The sequence below is a fragment of the Austrofundulus limnaeus genome, unplaced genomic scaffold, assembly GCF_001266775.1.
Source record: "Austrofundulus limnaeus strain Quisiro unplaced genomic scaffold, Austrofundulus_limnaeus-1.0 Scaffold357, whole genome shotgun sequence".
Taxonomy (NCBI): domain Eukaryota; kingdom Metazoa; phylum Chordata; class Actinopteri; order Cyprinodontiformes; family Rivulidae; genus Austrofundulus; species Austrofundulus limnaeus.
Genome location: NW_013952759.1, coordinates 348,877 through 367,777, shown reverse-complemented (window position 1 = coordinate 367,777; position 18,901 = coordinate 348,877). Strand labels below are relative to the sequence as shown.

At 38.8% G+C, this 18,901-nt stretch overlaps 1 protein-coding gene across 4 annotated transcripts in view; it reads right to left on the bottom strand.

Annotated features, from left to right (window-relative positions):
- Positions 1–18,901, bottom strand: part of mtmr4 (myotubularin related protein 4) — a 48,416-nt gene that overhangs the window by 7,241 nt on the left and 22,274 nt on the right. For 3 of the 4 annotated variants that reach the window (XM_014023103.1, XM_014023102.1, XM_014023099.1), the window contains 10 exons: positions 15,418–15,507; positions 7,344–7,460; positions 6,332–6,361; positions 5,690–5,772; positions 5,211–5,377; positions 5,015–5,111; positions 4,235–4,348; positions 3,975–4,165; positions 2,541–2,669; positions 1,251–1,362 (listed from right to left, as the gene is read on the bottom strand). In XM_014023103.1, coding sequence (XP_013878557.1) covers positions 1,251–1,362; positions 2,541–2,669; positions 3,975–4,165; positions 4,235–4,348; positions 5,015–5,111; positions 5,211–5,377; positions 5,690–5,772; positions 6,332–6,361; positions 7,344–7,460; positions 15,418–15,507 — 1,130 coding nt within the window. The remainder of the gene's footprint in view (positions 1–1,250; positions 1,363–2,540; positions 2,670–3,974; positions 4,166–4,234; positions 4,349–5,014; positions 5,112–5,210; positions 5,378–5,689; positions 5,773–6,331; positions 6,362–7,343; positions 7,461–15,417; positions 15,508–18,901) is intronic. The other variant, XM_014023101.1, reaches the window with a different exon arrangement.

The following is an 18,901-nucleotide window of genomic DNA, read 5'->3' as shown; positions in this document are numbered from 1 at the left end:
TAATAATAGTGAACTTAAAGTGCTTGTGACATGTCTATCCTTCAAATACAAAAAGTCAAAGAAAGCATCTTTATACTTAAGAAAATTGGTATTGTACATATGATTTTACCCATTTTGTATGACAAAATGGATAAACTAACTGGCCTATTCTCTTTTAAATTTGGCTCAGGCAAAATGAAACAGGAAGTGACATCAAAGGGGAACTCATTAGTAAAATAAACTCACTGGTCTCTCTTTATTAAAATAAAATTATTTAAACTTTAACTCTTCTTTGTCTCTCTTTGATATCAACTAAAAATATAAAGAAACATCAGATTCTTCTCTATAGTCTGTGTTGTTAGCTTTTGTAACAACGCTCTGTTTACATGCTGACATTCCCTTTTGACATCACTTCCTGTTTCTTCACATGCAAATATCTCAACAACCGTTCAACTCAGCAACGTGAAATTTGTTTTACAATATGTTATTAATGTTATCTTTCCAAAAATGCATTCATGTTTATTATAAAAATCTGATGCCACAGGCACTTTAAAATTGATAATCAAATCGGGGTTTGAGTGAATTATCCTTATTTCCTAATATTGTGCAGCCATCATGTTGCATTTATAACACCTACAGCTTTATTTTGTTTTAGGCATTTAAAAGTTCTCATCTACTGAGGTTTGGGATTTTTTATTGTACGGTGCCCTGAGATCACATTTAAAACTGGTGATTTTTAAATATACTGTGGAGATATCTTTCCTCAGAGGAATGACAGTTTCTCTGCCCACTCATCATCTCTTTATTTTCTAAGTGAACAATTTGTTCGGGAGATTTCTCTCAAATGTCTTCAGAGGTTACAGCAGGAGTCATATGCATGTAAAGACTTCTTGGGCCTTTCTACTGTAAGGATCAGTCTGTCATCCTGCGGTCACGTAGTGTGGCTTTAGCTGATATAAATAAACTGAGTTTCTGACCTATTTCTGAGGAGGACTCCGTGTTTGCACACACCTTCATCAGAACAACAAGCCTTAAAACAACATGTGACGTCTCAGTAGCTGGGTTCACCCCTGTACTTTAAAGATCAAGTATCAGATGCAGAACACACTGTTTGTGGTGGTGTTTTTTTCAAGAGGAACAGGACAGCACTGTGGCAGCACGGTGTTATTTCACTGCATCAAAACAAGGGAGGGAGTGTGTGTGTGGGGGGGGGGGGGTGTGCAAACGAGGACAGAACTGTTCTGAGGAAAAGGTCAAACAGATCGACTTACTTTCCAGGATCTGGGATTTGACTGCAGACGGCCCTCAGAGCCTGGAAGCTGTTGCGGATGGCATGGATGTTGGCCATTCCCATAAACATGACCTCACAGTTCGGATAGTACTCTAAACACAAACAATCCAAATATAGGTCAAACTATTTTTACTCTGAACGATGCAGACAACAATTCTACCTTTTCACATTTCAATCTGTCAGATTTACTGCTTTAAACAACAGTTGTAATTCACATTAAAGGGATAGTTCAGCTCTTTCCATGAAGTGTATAAGATAAGATCAAGTTTATGTAGAGAGCTCCTTCAATGATTATTTACAGAAATTGTAAAAATAACTTGCTGTTAGATGCTGTTTTGTAATTTATACTTTCTGATTATTTAAGCCTTTAAATTTAAACATAATGAGAGCTGGTGTGTGGGTTATCATGTGTTCTTTCTTTTATAACCAGGAAGAGTTGTACATTATAAGCTTCAATTCAATATTTAAGAAGTTGGGAGTGTTTTGCAGAGTTTCTTAGAGCAGAGCTGCTGTGTTTTGAGAAGAAATCCAGTGGGTTCCTATTTTATTTGGACATAACATTTTTGAACAATGCAGTTTTTTCTACAGAAGGTTGTTTAGAGAATACTAGTTAGTGTGAAGCCCTGATTTTGGCAGGGGTTTGTTCTTAGAGTACCCAGAAACTGTACGTGGTCCAACGAAGGCCTACAGTGTGTTTGAGTGGCATCGTAATGAGATAAGAACCAAACAAAAACACATGAGCGACACAGTTAACAGCTACACACAATTGTACAGTAAACTGTTACTGCACTCTGAGCGGAGCATCATGCACTGTACTGAAAATTTTTTTAATGGAACAGATTTTACTTTTGTTACAAAATTAGTCAATTGGTGTCATCTACAATTTAACTTGAAAACTCAAAAAAATCATGAGGGAAAAAAAGACCTTTCTTTYTGTACTGTATTGCCAGTTTCCACCAAATTACAGGGATTACAGCAAACTACTAGCAGTTACTGTAGGGTCTATGAAAAAAAAATGCAAACTGTGAAACATCTTTGCAGCGTTGAGCTGTATTTCCAAGCGCAAGTRGTGTAACTGTAGCACTTCCTGTGCAGAAAGAGCAATGTACAATTGGTAATAAATAGATTTGTAAATTTTCCTCAGAATACTACTCCAAAATACCAGAACCATCCTTTCAAAAAGAAAAGAAGTAACTGTGTCCCCTTATCTTTTAAGATTAAAACCACAGTTCATTAATGATCAGAAATAAAAGGTTAACATCACACTCACCCTCACATTCACAGCCTCCACCCTTGGCTCTGTTGGCCACTGCTGCGGTGTACGAGCGAGCGTCCAGAATCAGCAGCTTCTGTGGGACACTGTTGTCCTCACAGCCAGAGACGCCTGTCAGTGAGGAATCTGAGGACAAAATAAAAACAAAGAATTAAATTGTAGACTTGAGTCGATCAATGCGTTGAAGAGGAGGAGGCGACTCAAAAGGTAAAGCAGGGAAACAGATGTGAACATACAGGCTGCTTCAAATCCTCATTCCCACCTGATGATCAACACTWAAGAGCTGCTTTCAGAATTGATCTCAGTAAGAGAGGAGTGATTATTGTAGAAGTGAAGCACATCTCTACACAAAGACGGCGAGAGACGTGCTGCCGCTTAGTGAACACCCTGTACCTGCATCTGTAAATGTGTTAAACCCCTTTCAGCTCCTCACACTTTGACATATTGGTGTCATCTTTGAAAAACAAGAAAATCTTGGTTCAAAAAGATGCAATGAGCTGTTTGTATTTAGAAGCTGTGCTGACAGATGTCCTACTTAGAGTGTTGATAATTTTATATTATATAAACTGATTTCTATTCGAGTCACGCTGATGAAAAGCAGCTTTTTAAACTGCAGCATGTGAATAAAGAACCATGAATGCAATGTGAGGTCTGATCATTTACTCTTGAATAAACTAGTGACAGCACTGAATACATCCCATGTGAGCACTAAATCGAGAAGGGGGTCTCTGTAGTCACTAAGTGGGACGTTCTTGTTGTTTGGGAGGAGTTTCTCAGACATGATTGGTCTGGTTAACGTTGTGGGAGGAGTTWGGTAAAGACGTGCTGGTGTGAAGAAATCATAATGATTTAGTTGGATGAAAGCTGAGCAGTTGGGGGTCATGTAAGTCAATGGAAACACCCAGAAAGCAGCTAATATTATATAAATATTAAATTGAGTCATAACTCGAGACAGGAAGGTGCTAGTTGCACGGAGTTTGAACGCCATACATGTGGAGGGATGACTGGTAAAAAAAGCCCAAGCCTGCCTGGAAAAATATCATTTTTAATATGAATATTAATYATACCTCAAGACAGTCGCACCGAATTTGAAGTCACTAAATTATATTTACATCTCCACAATAACTGTATCATTACTTCATTTTTTTTAACTTGCCTGCCAAGACAAGTCAACCTGACCAATCACGGTTTTGCCAATCTCCGCCCACTCAACAGCTTCTGTCAATCATGGTTAGAACAAACTGCACTCACACGGGAAGAAACTCCCCCTCTGTACAGTGGAGACCCCTACTTGACAAAATCAGAGACTGCACAGGGACTTTTTGTGACAAAGTTAATTGAACAATTTCAGCCTTGTTTCAGGAGCTGACATATTTTAAAAATAAGGGAAAGTGTTTCGATTTTAAAATAGAAAATCTGCATCAGACTTACCAAAATCACTGTCACAGGAGTCAGGAGCTTCCCCTCGCTGTCGGCTGGCTGCCGTCCCCTTGGCTCCGGTGCCCATGTGACAGGCCTTAGCGATGGACGTCACCAGGTACTCGTCATCYGTGTTCCTCCAGCCCCACCAGCTGATCTCAGGCTGGCTGCAACGAGCGATCACTGCGCCGTTCTTCTGATGTCTGGAACACAAGGTTATAGAGTCAGGTAACCATCATTAATGTGCGCCCACCGCGTGTCGGGAAACCCACCTGTAGACCACCACAGGGATCCTCTTCCAGGACCTGAAGGAAGCCACACTCTCCAGCTCCTTGTCWGTGATCCATATTGGAACCAGGAGCTTCTGTGGGTAGCTGGAGCACAACCTACAGGAGGAACAACAGGTGAGATGGTTGTTAAGGCTACGTTATTTTTTTACACATACAAAACATGAATCTCAGCACCGCTGTGCAACTCCATCTGTGATCCCTACTCTCTCTGTCCCATGATACCATCTTCAGTTCCTACTCACCTGCTGAGGGAGACACAAACACTGTGAGAGCGCGAGTGGGAAAGTGAAATTCTTTGCTGAGTCACTGGTCTCAACAGGATGCAGTTTGTATAATTAGTCAGCTGTCCGGTGTGTCTGTCTCCCTCAGCAGGATGTGTTCTTGTGAGTCCTCTAACCAAACTAACCGACATTTTTTATGTTGAGGTGCCCCCCACTGTAGAGGAGGCCGTGTAAAYTCATACACACTCATTTTAAAGATATTTTTAACAAGTGAGTGAAAAAAACTTCTCATCACCTTTAAGGCATTATTTGCTGTATTAAAAGGAATCTATAAATAGGAATAAAATAGAAAGATTTAGTTGTGTCTATTTTTGTTTAACTTTTAGTCTATATTTACTTAACTTTRAGTCACATCTTTTAAACTCAACCCAGAGTAAAAAACAAGATTCGATGGACATGTCCTCTGTCAGCAGGCACCACGCCTACCGAACCAGGTACAGATGCAGTTCAGTGACATGCCAGTTCTATTTGTTTGAATTACTTGTAGTTGCAGTTGATGTCGGACACTCTCCAGACGTTCTGCGTGTCAAAGCCCATCCTCTTGACCTCCATTTCCATTCTGTGATGCACATGATCCCCTGTGCACGAAACATATGTGAAGGTATAAATACAAGCAGAAACGATCCCGACGGGCAGCATTTTCTAAAGCGTCACTGTGTGGATGTGGCTATCTGAACCTGGGCGACAGAGATGAGCATGCTGGTCTTCATCATCTGCACTTCCTCCCAAACACCAGGCATGATAAGCCAGGGCGAACAGGTCCTCCAGTCTGGACGGGTGGGCTATGGCCCGGTTCAGACGCTTAACCCATTCCTGGCACTGTTTGAATGTTGCAAAATGGCACCTGTGAAGAATCCAGCATAAGGATTAGATGTATTAGAAACCTCCAGAAACAATGCACCTCTTTTAGTTTCACTATCACATTGTGCTAAGCATCTTTTGTCCAAATTGCTATTATGTTTATAGCTTTGCAGTGCCTTCCTCTGCTTTCTTTTTCATTTGATATGGCAAGCCCTAATGAATACAGAAACTATTTCTACAATTAAAACATCAGAGCTGAAGATACATTTTCATATGTTTCATTACTCTTGACAAAGCTGAGCTGTTGGATTGGGTATAAAAATAAATACCGAATTATCTGAGCTCATCTTCCTACCTGACAATTTTGGAGTCTTTGCAGATGATGTGCAGCTGGAACATATCTCTGCCTTCCACACTTTCGATCAGCCGGAGTGGCACCTGTAGGGGGAGACAGAGAGGATCTGCAGTCAGTCTGCTGTCAGGCCAGACGCACAGCTGCACACGTTAACCCCTTCTGGCTCAGTCCAGACTCAGTCCATATGACGTGAAGTTTTGAACTCACTTCGGAGAGCTACGCTTCTTTGATATCTTAACTTCTTTCAACACCAAACAGCTGATGTTTACTCCATTGATGAAGCTTGGAAGCAATATGGTTGGAAAAAATAAAGGTGCTACTGAGATTCACTCAATCACCCACATGCCCCCAGCTGTGACAAATGTCTTCATAAACRCTGTATTCATAGAGTGATAAGAAAATATTTGCAATCTTTGAAAAAACAAAAAAACACAGTCATACTTTKATTCATCATTTCTCAGGGTAAACCCTGTCCAACAATCCCTTTACAAAAAAATCAGAAGGTTACCATCCMCGCCCAGCTGAACGTAGTTATAGTTTGTCTTAGTGCTTAATAACCAGGCAGGCTGAACGGGAGCTAAGGGACTGGACCGGGCCGTCTAGACTGTGGCAGAGGGAGATGTTTTATCACAGGGTACTCACAGAAAAGTCTTTGTCCACACCTGGGTAGGTCTTAAACACAGTGACATCATGGAGTCAACACAAAGAGAAAGGGAGGGAGGGTGGGGAGGGAGGACAAGACAGGAGGAAATGAAAAAAAAACTATTAAAATCAAATAACTTGGGAGAGAAAAGGGAAATGAAGAGTTAAAAGAAAGAAAACACCAATGAGTGCGAGATGAATCACACGTGTGCACAAAGCAAATGGAAACTATGGAGAGAAAGACAAACAGACGAGGGCAAAGGGTGAGAAAACAGCTTAGAAGTATGGGGGGGATGGCTTTGTGCAGAGTTCATCTCTACAACTAGGGGTCAAGGCAGGACCCCCCACCCACCCCCCGCTTGTTAGCTGGTGACCTTTAAACTCAATGGAGTTACTCCCCGTCTCCTTTACTATGCTAACACTAGCAGGTAATCAGACCCTTCCTGATTTAAAATCCTGCCATGWTTTCCAAATACTGACTCCCGCTGCAGAACATGACAAGATTTTGGGAAGGAGGAGGAATTTCACTGCCAGTGGGTATAAACAATATGCCTGTTTGTGTTTGAGCAAGGCCTGACGTCAGTAGGAGGGGGCTGGTGGGCCTCAGTGCCAGTGGGGGCTGGGCTTTGGTACTTGGATGTCACATCAAACCCCTTCTTGTCCGTRGATCAGAGAACCCACCACTCCTGTGGTTCAGTCCTGGTACAAACACCTTCATGGCAAACGCAGGACTAAAACCACCTTATGAGTACCTTGTCTAAAATGCTCCTGGATCTGTTTGCCTTGTTAGCAGAGTTATACGTTTATAAAAAAAATAATTGGGACGGGGTGGGGTGGGGGGTTGAGAAGCCTGAGCGAGTCCAAACTAAACACTGAGCCCTCCTCTCTCCTGTGATTGGCCCCTGCGGTGGTGTGGCATGGCAGAAGTAGAAATTTCTCAGACACTTGTGTCATTTGTACTGAAGCAAAAGGTTTGAGGTTTCTCTGYGTGTTTATACAGTCTGAGACTCACATTGATGACAGAGTCCTTGAACTTGATGTGGAGTCTGTAGTTAGAAATGGCGATGACAGCTTCATCGGCACGGCCAAGATATTCCACTCCTTCCCCCTGAAGAACTGGGAATGGCACCTGTAGGGACACAAAGTGTGTTTAAGTCTATTTAAAAAAAGCATTTTTTTCAGCACCAGTTATTTGACTTTTATTTACACCCTTTCAGTTCATTAATCCTGTTTTTATCACCTGCTGCTGCGGAGCGATTGTTTTTACCTTTGTGCGCMTGCATGTTGGCAAAATATCTYATTMACTACTGGATGAATTTTTGAACATTTCATGCAAGATCCAATTTTTTAGCCCTTAAATAGRTTTTGTTTTGTACTTGGGGTCTGTAGGAGTGCAGAAATTTTGAATTCAGTTTCTCCTGGTGCTGCGAGGCATGAATTTTATGAATAGGATGTCCTGGTCATTGTTTTGATAACATTAGCATCATGCCTTCTGATATGTTAGTGCTGTGTGCTCGTTTTAAACTCTTCGAGAAGTTAACCGTTCTGCGTGTTTTATTAGCATTAATACATAAACAGCTTGGCATTGTTTTGTTCATGTTGTGGGGAACACATGAACAGTKACATTCTTGGTGCTAGCGTTAGCYAACTCGTCAAGTATGTTGAGGCACCGCGGTTGTTATCGCCTTGTCTATAAAACATGTTCATTCATAACGTGGCAGCATTTATATTTTTTTAAAAGTATCTGACATGTACTTTGTGTTAAAATATTGTCATAATTTTTCACAGCTTTTGTTACTACTGTGTACTATTGCTTAAGAATTCAAATGTTTCATGTAGTCTAGTGTAAAACACACTGTTGTCATTGCTTCAGATTATCTTTGCTGCTTTGTTTTGTATAAAAAGTACCTTTTATAGCTTAGAAGTCACACAGAGGAAGGTGCGCCTGGACTAGTCCCGGACCAGTTCTTCTGTATTTGTCTGTGCCTCTTTCTTGTCCTCCAACCAGCCGGTCGAGGCAGATGGCCGCCTATCCTGAGCCTGGTTCTGCTGGAGGTTTCTTCCCGATTAGCAGGGAGTTTTCCCTCTTCACCGTTTGCTCAGGATGGGAGACTGTGATGAAGTGATTCAACACAACCTGCTGGTTTCTTCTTTACATTGTTCTTTTTATGTACAGTGCCCTGAGACACCATATGTAAGTGAAGGGCCTCATTTGCATTGAAAGAAATAAGTTGATCTGAGACACATCTCAGAAAAGGGGTGAAAGAGGGGCTTGTGGAGTTACAGTAGCTGCGTTTCCATTGCAAATGTGCACAAAACTTTGTCAATATTCTGTTAATGTCAAAAAACAGAGTTTCACAACTGCRGTGTTTCCATTAAGTAAGAAATGCTATTAAAGTCACACGTTTACGTACACACGTAATACGKTTGTTCTCGCAATGTCATTACAAACATGGTGGCAATGGATGTAAACACATGCATTTGCTCTCATGACACTAGCGCTCATCAACAGAGGAGATGTCGGCGTCTTATCGAGGCTTTCGAGCGACAAGCCCCTTATACTTAGGAGCGGCTACGTACGCTGAGTTTTTGGGAAATTGTAGTCTGTGAGTTTACTACTTTATTTTACAACTTCGGTGATTTTACTACTACTTCTACTTCCTGTTGTCTTCTTTGTCTTTTTGCCAGTAGAAACAGCCAGCTGTTGATCACGTGACTCCTGTGATGCGAAAAACGTGTTTCCATTGCAGTTTAGCGAAACACACCAATTTTGATATGGCCGAAAAACCACCTCATCCTAGCGCTGAAACATTTTGTCGAAAAAAGGACGTTTTATCGAAATTGACATGTTTCCATTGAGCAAATTTATTTTCAAACGTCTAATTAGCACATTTTCATAGTCAAATGAAACACAGCTAGTAAAGAAGGAATTCAGACCCAAGCATTGCAGTTCCACTTTATATAGACCCTAAGTGAATGATTTAAATGTGAAAAAGAAGGATATAAAAGCATGTCTACTTTAAAGCAACTTGCACATGTAATGGCTGCATATACTGTAAATCTACAACTTTAGCAGTCAGTCCAATTCAAGAACACATGGTTTTACAGACAAATGTTTGTGAGCTGGTTGCTGAGCCTGACAGAGCAGGCAAACAAAAAGCAGGACTGACTTTCCATTAATATTCTTATATGTCCCCATTTCATTACAGTCAGAGCCAAGAGCCAGCCTTGGTCGCAACGAGACCCTTACATTAAGGTAATTGGTTTCTGAGAGAGGTCGATCACACTTTTTAAAACAGATTCTGAGGCGGGGAATTCTCTTTAAAAGCAAAGGGAGTGTGTGCGTGTGTCACACAAGTGCATTTGCCAACTCACAAAAAATCTTTTAATTTATAAATAAACCAAAGCTTTTAACTCTTTTTTTCTCAGAGCTCAACTTCACACTCGGCTTTGTGGTAAAAAAATACTCCACCGCTCAGTAACTATGCCCTTTTTCAAGAGAATTCATTTGAATCCTTGATATGCAGTGATTTTACATTATTACTCTGTGTCACTTTCTGACACTAAGCAGAAGACTGTAGTTGATGTGTAAAAAGTGAGGTTTGTTATTTCTGCACATTTTCTTTGGCTCCGGCTGCTTTAAAGCWCTGAGGATGATGAATGGCGACTCAGATCTTGTTTGGTCTGTGGTAGTGAGGACAACGGCGTTGCTTAGAGACAACATTAGCTGTATTGCTGACTCACACGAAGCAGGACCCACCAGTGCATGGTGAAAAGCACAACATGCAGTGGAGCAGATGGGACATTATCAGAGCAATCAGGCAGATTTAAAACATCGGCAACCACCGTTAAACAGCACAGAGCCAATATGCTGGATGTGGTTTGTAAAAATACAAGATTATACAGATTTCTTCTAACGTGGAAAAGAAACGAATACACAAAACCTTAAATAGAAATATTGATAGTTTAATTAAGCACAGCTTCCTGCTGGTCAAACATCAGTAAGTCATGTTATTGATTAGTGTTGATTTAGATCAGGGGGTCTGCAAYCTTTACAATCAAAAGAGACAGTTTTACTCCTTATAATAAAATGATTAAACAGAAAAAAACAACTTGATGCTTGAAATAAGGAMCATGAATTACATTAAGTTTTAGAATCGCTGTTTGAAAACTATAGTTTGTTATATTCTGAAATAAAAAATAAACTCTTGGCATTTACTGATATTTATACACAGGTTAGAATAATAAAAAACTGAACTTATAAAAAGGGGGAATAACCCCCCCACCAATAAAATCTAAATTGAACTAAGCTGACCAATGTTTATCTTTTCTATATTTGTCCAACAATAACGATTTTAAGTATCTCACGCTGAAATAATGAACCTTAAAAGGTAGAGGCAAGATATAAAAATAGAATGTTGAATATTTAATTGTGAGTGAGCTTTTTCTTTTTGTTTTTGTTGAACTAATTGGATTTTTTCTTGTTTTGGTTTATTCATTTAATTATTTGATTGTTTGTTTCTGTTTGTCTCATGTCCAAAATAAATCATCATCATCATTTACTTCAACCTTTGTTATCAAAGTCACCAGAACTAGACATATTTTTGTAGAATAACTTTGTTTGATGACTTGTATTACAGTAATATGAAATGTGTCCAAAACTATACTTTGAATTTTTTAGGTAAAAAAAAAAACACTAAGTCTGGAAGTTGCTAACAACAAATAAACTATTAGAACTGATTATATTTCTAACTCTGGTTCTGTGGGTCCACCACTGCTAACCTGCTTCAGGTGCCATATTTTATTGAGACATAGTTTATTCTGTTTTTATGATGCTTTATAAACTTTGCACTTAATGAGGAACAAAGATAAAAAAAACAGTTCAGTCATTGAATTTGTTTTAAACAAGTCCACTTTCTGTTAAACAATCTACAGTGTTGCACTGAAAGTGTTAAAGAGATAATATCTATGGAAATATAAACAAACACGCAGTTTGGTGAAAGTATTTTTTATCATTTAAACAGGAAGTCTTTTGTAGTTTAGATAATTAATATTAGTCCCTAATCCAAAAATGACTCACAGGAAAAAATTCGAATTATTTTTTATGCCAAACAATGTAATTTTGTAAAAAAATTAATAATTAAATGCTGCTGCAAAAAGTAAAAAGTGAATCATGACACTAAAAATCCTGAACTTCACCTGAAGTCACCTCATCTTGCCTCGTAGCACACGCTTTTGGTCAAGGTCAAAATTAATCTAATATTTCTAGACTTTAGGGAGCTTATATTTATATGAACTGTCTGTTCTATGTTTTGGKGCTTGTCGATGCGCCTGCTGCTGCTGCTCAGCTCTACTGTAAATGCACATAAATCCAATCAGAGAAAAAAAAGGGACAGCTTAATCTGGGAACTGGAGCACATTGTACTCTGCAGTCAGACATCTGAGCCAAATTTAGGTACCAGGCCTCCAGTCTGAACATTTTTAATTTTACAATTCATTATCAGCATTTGACAGGCTCTAATAAAAAAATTGAACTGAATTAAAGAGACAAGAGAACATAAAGGCAGAAGCAGAGCTGAAAACTCTGAAGTTGCTGATGAGAAAAGTCTTAATAATGTTATGCATAGTTAAAAAGATTAATAAAAAATGAACAAAATCAACAAACATCTTTGTTTTTTTTAATGCTCGGTTGAATGAAGGGAGACAGTTTGTTTCAACGGCAGCAGAAATGACTAAAATGTGATCATGCAGCTTCTGAGTGACTGCTTTTCTGCTGTGGGAGAAACCCAACACGTCCTGGTGGGGCTGCCATAGTTAACATGCTGTACAGACTGGGAGCTGCATTAAACAAGTCGCGCTCTGGAAGTAGGTGCATGAGTCATGAGCAGCCGGCAAGTGCAGCAGAAAATACTGTGTCACGTTTCCTCCATGAAGCCTTCAGCAGCGCAAAGATGAAAAACAGACAGAAGGGGGGTGGGGGGTGGAGGGGGAGGAGACCCGTGAATATTGCTCACACTAGTGAGTCGTGACTTCCGCTTGAAGCTGCGTGCATGTCAGAGTATGCACACAACTCTGAGCGTACACCGCAGTCTGCAAGTACAAAGGGACGGATGCATGGTTTAAACATGATAGGGCAGGAGAAGCTTGCGATTTGCTGAGAGAGAAAGGTGTTTTTAGAGAGCAGATGCGTGAAAAGAAATACCTTCATAACAAAAGCGCAAAAGCACAGACAGAAGGTGTGACTGCACGTGTGAATGCAGAGGAAATGGAGGCAGAGTGTGGAAGATTATAGAAATTGTTGCACTGAAACCGATTATAAAGTATTTGCCTCAGACGGATACTGGTTTGAATCTGTGCACGGCCGTTTATGAATAAATACACTTTGAAGAGGCCGAAACTTCATTCAGTTCACTGCAGCTCAAGCAGAAACATGCATTGATGGAAACCAACAAATAGGAAGAGCASAGAATGACCCCCGGCTGGGTGAAGACCGCCTCCCTCCATCTTTCTTTTGTCCAGTTCTCTACACTCAGTGTTGAACTCCATTAACCATCAGAAACTCAACACTACAAATGTCAAAGTGAAAGTTACCCATCACTGTGTAAAAGACTAACAAGTCTTTGCCAATAAAATGACCTAAAATGCTGCTCAGATGCTCTGTTTTTGTTTTTATTAGTTAGAAACCCTTTTTATTTCAATAGAGCAGCATTCATTTTAAAGTAGTTTTAAGTGTTAAATGTCCTAAGACTGATTTCTTTGAATAACAAACTTTGTGTGGGAAAATATATTCAATACAAGAAACAAAAACAAATAAACTTGGTGATTTTTCTTACAAAAAAACATATTTACGGTAGCTTGATTATTTTTGGTGTCTGAAGTCATTAACATAATATAAAACTTTCTCCACTTATTTATTTATTTATTGTTCACACAATAGACACTAGACATTTATCCTCACCTTTTCTTTTTGTTGGATTTTAAACCAGCAGGAATTGTTTTACGAAAGCTGCCATGTTGTATTTCAGATTAACTTAGGTAAAACATTTTAATAACTGCTGTTTTACTATGTACATGAATGTTCTGTTAGATAAATTTATTGTAAATAAAATAAATATAAATAAACAGAACTGAATTGCTGCTTCATAAACGTTTTTAAAGCTTTTCATAAATACAAACCTTTTCTAAAACAGCCAAACTCAGAATTACTTCTCTAAATAAACTTTGTTTTTCTTCTTTAGAGGAAGTGTCATGTCTTATCAGTCGAGGGAAGCGTCCACCTTCAAATAAAAACCTTTTGTCAGTCACCAAGTTTCCTAAATAACATGTTTGTGTCAAACATCATAAAAACAATTTTGACATCAAATATTTTAGTAATTATCCTCACTTCGTTGTGGAGGTTTGAACCTTTAAAGTCTTGACTCCTGCAGCAGTTTCTTTGCACATATTTCCACCCACTGAAGTCACAGGAGGGAGTTTTAGAGTAAAACTGATGTTAAACTTAAAGCCAGTGTGAAACATAAAGGTTATTATCTGAAAGAAAAACCCTCTGTCTTTTCATTAGACATTTGTTTATCACACAGACGTGGTGCTGAGTGTGAGACCAGAGGTTTGTCCTCTAAAGCAGTGGTTCCCAAAGCTGGGGTTGGGACTCCTCTGTGGGTCATGAAACATCAAGTGAGAGTCCCCAGAWGATTTCCRGACATAGAATCATAATTGTAAAGTCTGTTTATATCRTAATTATGCCCGTGTTTAGGTTATTAGTAAAGTTTTCTTATGTAAACCACAAAATACAAGTCACAGAAACTTGTGACCCCAGTTTCTGTGACTTGTATTTTGTGCGCCAGAAGCTGAAAAGTTTGGAAACCACTGAGATGTGGTTTTCAGTTAAATTCTACAAGGTCTGCCTAAAGAAAGCAAAGGCTTGGAAAATTAAATGTCCTTATGAAACAATTTAAATAATTTAGATTTATTGTTATTTACATGTGAAACAGGAAGAAATCTGAGGAAACAAAACCTTTTGCTGTTTTTCTAAAAGAAAACTGTATTTGGACAGGCCCATGTCCATTTTATTTAAAGTAAAAGTTAGAAACCTTTTATGTTTGCTATCCAGGAAAGTTCTTTTAAAGTAAAATCAGGTTATTCAGGCGTGCAGCGGGAAAGCCAGTGAATGGATCTGTCAAACTTTGCTCACAGCTCTGTTTTTCGTCGGTAAAATTCAATATATTTCTGTGCTAATTTTGTTGTAACACTTGACTTTGCAGAGTTTGGAAATCCCCTCTGTCTCTGAACAGAAAAGACAAACAAGTTTTAAACTCTAAATGAACATACAAATGTCCAGTCTGGACAAAAACCTCCAGTTTTCTTCTAAACTTTACGTTTAGTAGCAGCTTTACCTGTTTTCCTCACTCAGGTACTGTTTTCTGAGGTTTGTATTTGTTTTCAGGTAGTGCAGACAGAAGAAGTGGGGGACCATGGAAAGGCTGCACGATAAAGAAAACCTGCGATGTGCGATAACAGTGCTTCATGTTGTGATGACTTATGTACAAAGTGTTGACGTCTTTGAAATCTAATACATCATTTCCTTTACAACTTGACAAAGTGACTATGATTTGATGTGGTATCTCTGGTTCATTTTGTCAGACTGATGCTGACAAAACATAAATGCAAACATTAAAACCAACCATTTATTGCAATTTAAAGTTTTTTTGCGATATGCACAGGCTGTAATTGCGAAGACGGTAAATTTGCAATATATTGTGCAGCCCTAAACCATGGGGCATCTGTGGAAATTACCRTAAAGGCTAGAAAAGTTGCACTATTTAAACTGAATTACCATAAATATGATACAATGTGAACAGGGAAACATAGTTCCACTGAAATGACCAATCTGTGTCCAGATTAGACTCCATTTGGGTCTAGATCTAGACCAGGGGTGGGCAATCCTGGTGCTCGAGAGATTACGARTAAAATATRCAGGATAGCGGTCCTCGAGGATCAGGATCGCCCACCCCTGATCTACAACGTGGTCGACTTTTTAGGACCTCATACCATGAAAGAGTTTTTAAAGTGTCTGAAACTCGACTCACCTGAAGACTTTCATCTTCCTTCACCAGTTCCTTCTGGGGGAACAAGTCTTTTGCCTTGATGTACTCCAGACTGGGAGGTCCTTCTTCACCCTGTTTGACATGAACACAGAGCAGAGTTAGACAAAACATCTCTCGTTATATACAGTGGCACAACATACATAAGTGGAAAAACAAAACAAAAAGTTACATATCTACTGAGAGATGAACCAAACTACAGGGGCTAAAGTTAATGATCTAACTGTGGAGAAATAAGGACGTTTCAGGAAAGTTAGCCTCTGGTATAGAAATGCATGCCAGGGAAAATTTCACAACCTCCAGCAGCTGTGTCACAGACATCACGTAGCAGATTAAAAATTGACCAAAGGAGGCCTAAAATTTCTGTTCAATTAGCAGCACATGACCTTGTGTTGTCAGTGAGGCAAGACTTTCTAATGCAAAGCTCAGTATTAAACAAACTTTTCTCTCAATACAACAATAATGATGAAATTCTGCATATTAYAGGGCTTTTGTTTTGGCACAGCTCAAATAAAAAGACAATGAACACACACCAAATACCTTTGTAAGTCTGTTGCAAACAAAGACAAAGATAATTGGTCAAACAAATCACAACCTTAATTATTATTTTTTTCACAAGTCATGCACGATTTCTGTCTTTAATGGAACTAAAATAATTTGTCACTTTTGATGACCGTGACAATCAGCTCATCAAATGTGACCAGAAATCTAACAATACAGCGTCTATTCTAATGGATCGGTTGCTAAAATTAGACTGCAGCCCTTTAAGAGGCAGGAATGAGAAAAAGAAAGGAACAAAAGGGGGTCAGTCAATGCTGTCCTTTTGTAGCTAAGGTCGCAAGCACCCTGCTCTGAGCAAATGCCCATTAGGTAAAACTTCAGTTTAGTCTGTTTATTCAGTGTTTCAAGGCTTCTTCAAAGGGTTTGTTCAGAATAATTATCAGGATTTCACATCATAACTGAAATTTAATTTATAAGACTGTCCTATTTTTGCAATATCAGTGGGATACACTGTTTTGCAAAACAAAATTTTCTAAAATTATAATTTAAAATCTTTTGAATGATATTCAAATTTATCATTTCTCCTCTTTATGTTCATCTGATAATTTCTGCGAACAAATCTCTCTAAAATCTCCATCTCACTCTATTTGGTTCATGTGTGTTCGATTCTGCTCAGGTGTATGTGTGTTTCCGTGTCAGTGTATCCATCACTCTGTGGGCRKATCGTCAGCACGTGGCTTCAGTCATTGTGGTGTAAAACGGAAAAGAGAAAAAAAACTGTAGTGTTATTGTACGACAGTGACTATTTTTTATTTTGTCACGGCACGGTTTATAGGTTCTTGTGTAACTGACGGCAGCCACTTTTTCCCCAAACTTCCTGGCATTTCGGCTCATTTTAGAACGCTCTATCCAGCTCAAGGAGCTCGTCGTCGTCGTCACTTCTCTCCAGGAAGGGTTTGCGAGTTCTACCTCAGCTCAGCCAATCTACAGGCAGAAGTCTGCCGACAACAAAATCATAAGCATGAAATACCCAGTTTTACCCACTTTAACCATTGCTGAGGTGGTTCTGAACAAACTGAACAAGCTACAAATATTCAGAAGAAGGAATTATACAAGATGCATACAACTGATCAGTCTATTCAGAGCTGCACATGTTCAACTTTAAAGAACCACTTTTAATTGTGCCAACGTGTTTGGCCAATCAATGTACATTTAATCCCATCCTCCTACATGACTCCTGCGTCTCTATTGAGAGAAGAAAGTGCCTACTCTGAAGAAAGAGCTAAAAAGACTCAACAAACATCAGTAATGCCAGTGTGTGTGGGGAAAATGGCAAACTACTTTAAATAGTTATAGGAGCTGTGGAGTCATTGAGGTCCAAAACTGCTGATGATGGGTTGGGCATTTTGTAAGTCAATGATCCAAGATTAGGATTATAAAATCCTACACAAATGGGAAATATCTACAGAAATCAATTCTTTCTGCAACTTTCACACAATAAATTCTGCTAAACAGCAGAGCTGATGAACAGGTGGAAGTCAAGGTTGTTCCAAACAGCTCAGACTCACTAAAACATCCTCAAAAGCTAAGTGCTGTCTGACATTACCGAGGGCATCATTGGCTCCAACTAATGTCCTAATGTTCACAATGAACGCCCGATTCCATTTTCATACAAGATAATCTCATAGTGGAGATAAAGTCGGGGGTTCTTTTAGACAAAATGCTGCATCATTTCCAGCTCTGCAGTACGGAACGAAAAAGAAAAACTTAGTTTAGTGAATATTTCAAGACAATAATTGCAAACACTTTGGTCTTTTAACAGCAATTTAAGAAGCAAAGCAGATAAAGCAACGGCTCTTTTATATGACTATTTATTTAATGTTTGTAAGGTTTTGAGAACATTTAAATGTGACAGCCAATATGGAAGTAATTCGATCTTAAAATCTCAGACACCTTTAAGGTCAATATTTTTCATCATTTTGATGATCATACCTAAAATTGTATCACAATATGTGAACCGTATACAGAAACACAAATGCCAACATATTTAATTTCACTTTAGTTCATCTATAAATGTTTGGTTTTGCAAGACTCTGATCTCAAAATCTATCTAGTAGTTGCCTCTTCTGACCTTTGACTTGAGTCATGAAACAGAGGTGCATCTTATTTTACATTGAGAGCAGATGAACCATGAATCAGTTATATCCTGAGGAACAGACCAGACCAGGCAGATCTCATGTTTTTACCAATCTTGACACTTAAGATATAGTTTACTTTCACATTAAAGTTAAAGCCATTCCCCTCGACCAAAAAACATCTCAAACTCATCAGTTTAGAGTCAGCACTCAGTTTTTATACACACACACTCAGTGTGTTTGGTACATTAGGTTCTTTGGCTCCAAAATGCTTTCTCCACCTGATCCTACTTGGCACCATTAACCTAATTTTGTTATGAAGCAACCCTGATGTGTTCTTGTTTTATGTAGGAACAAAACGTACCGGTACTTTGAAGCTGGGATACAATTTGGACTGCTCACTAAAAAGACAACAAAAAACAATTAACCTGACAAATTAAAATCTAAATATAGGATAGAAAACATGAAAACAGTGAGATAGACATCAGTGCAGCTGGATGTAGAGGGAAATTGATTTGATTTGATTTATTTATTTAACAGGAAAAGATTATTAAAAATCAACCCTAACTCAGCATAATTGCTGTTTTACAGCAGGTTCCTGTTCTGCAGCACAAACAACACTCAGAATTACAGCATCACAATCACATCATTATACACCATAGACACAAAGACAAACAAGCATACCAAATTTCAGGAAGGCAGCATTTGCAAAATAGGAGCACAACAAAAATGTCCAGCAAATGGCAGACAAGATTCTTCTTAAAGGGCTGTAGTTTTGAAATGGACTTTATGTTTTGAGGAATGTCATTCCATGCTTTAGTATAAACATAGAA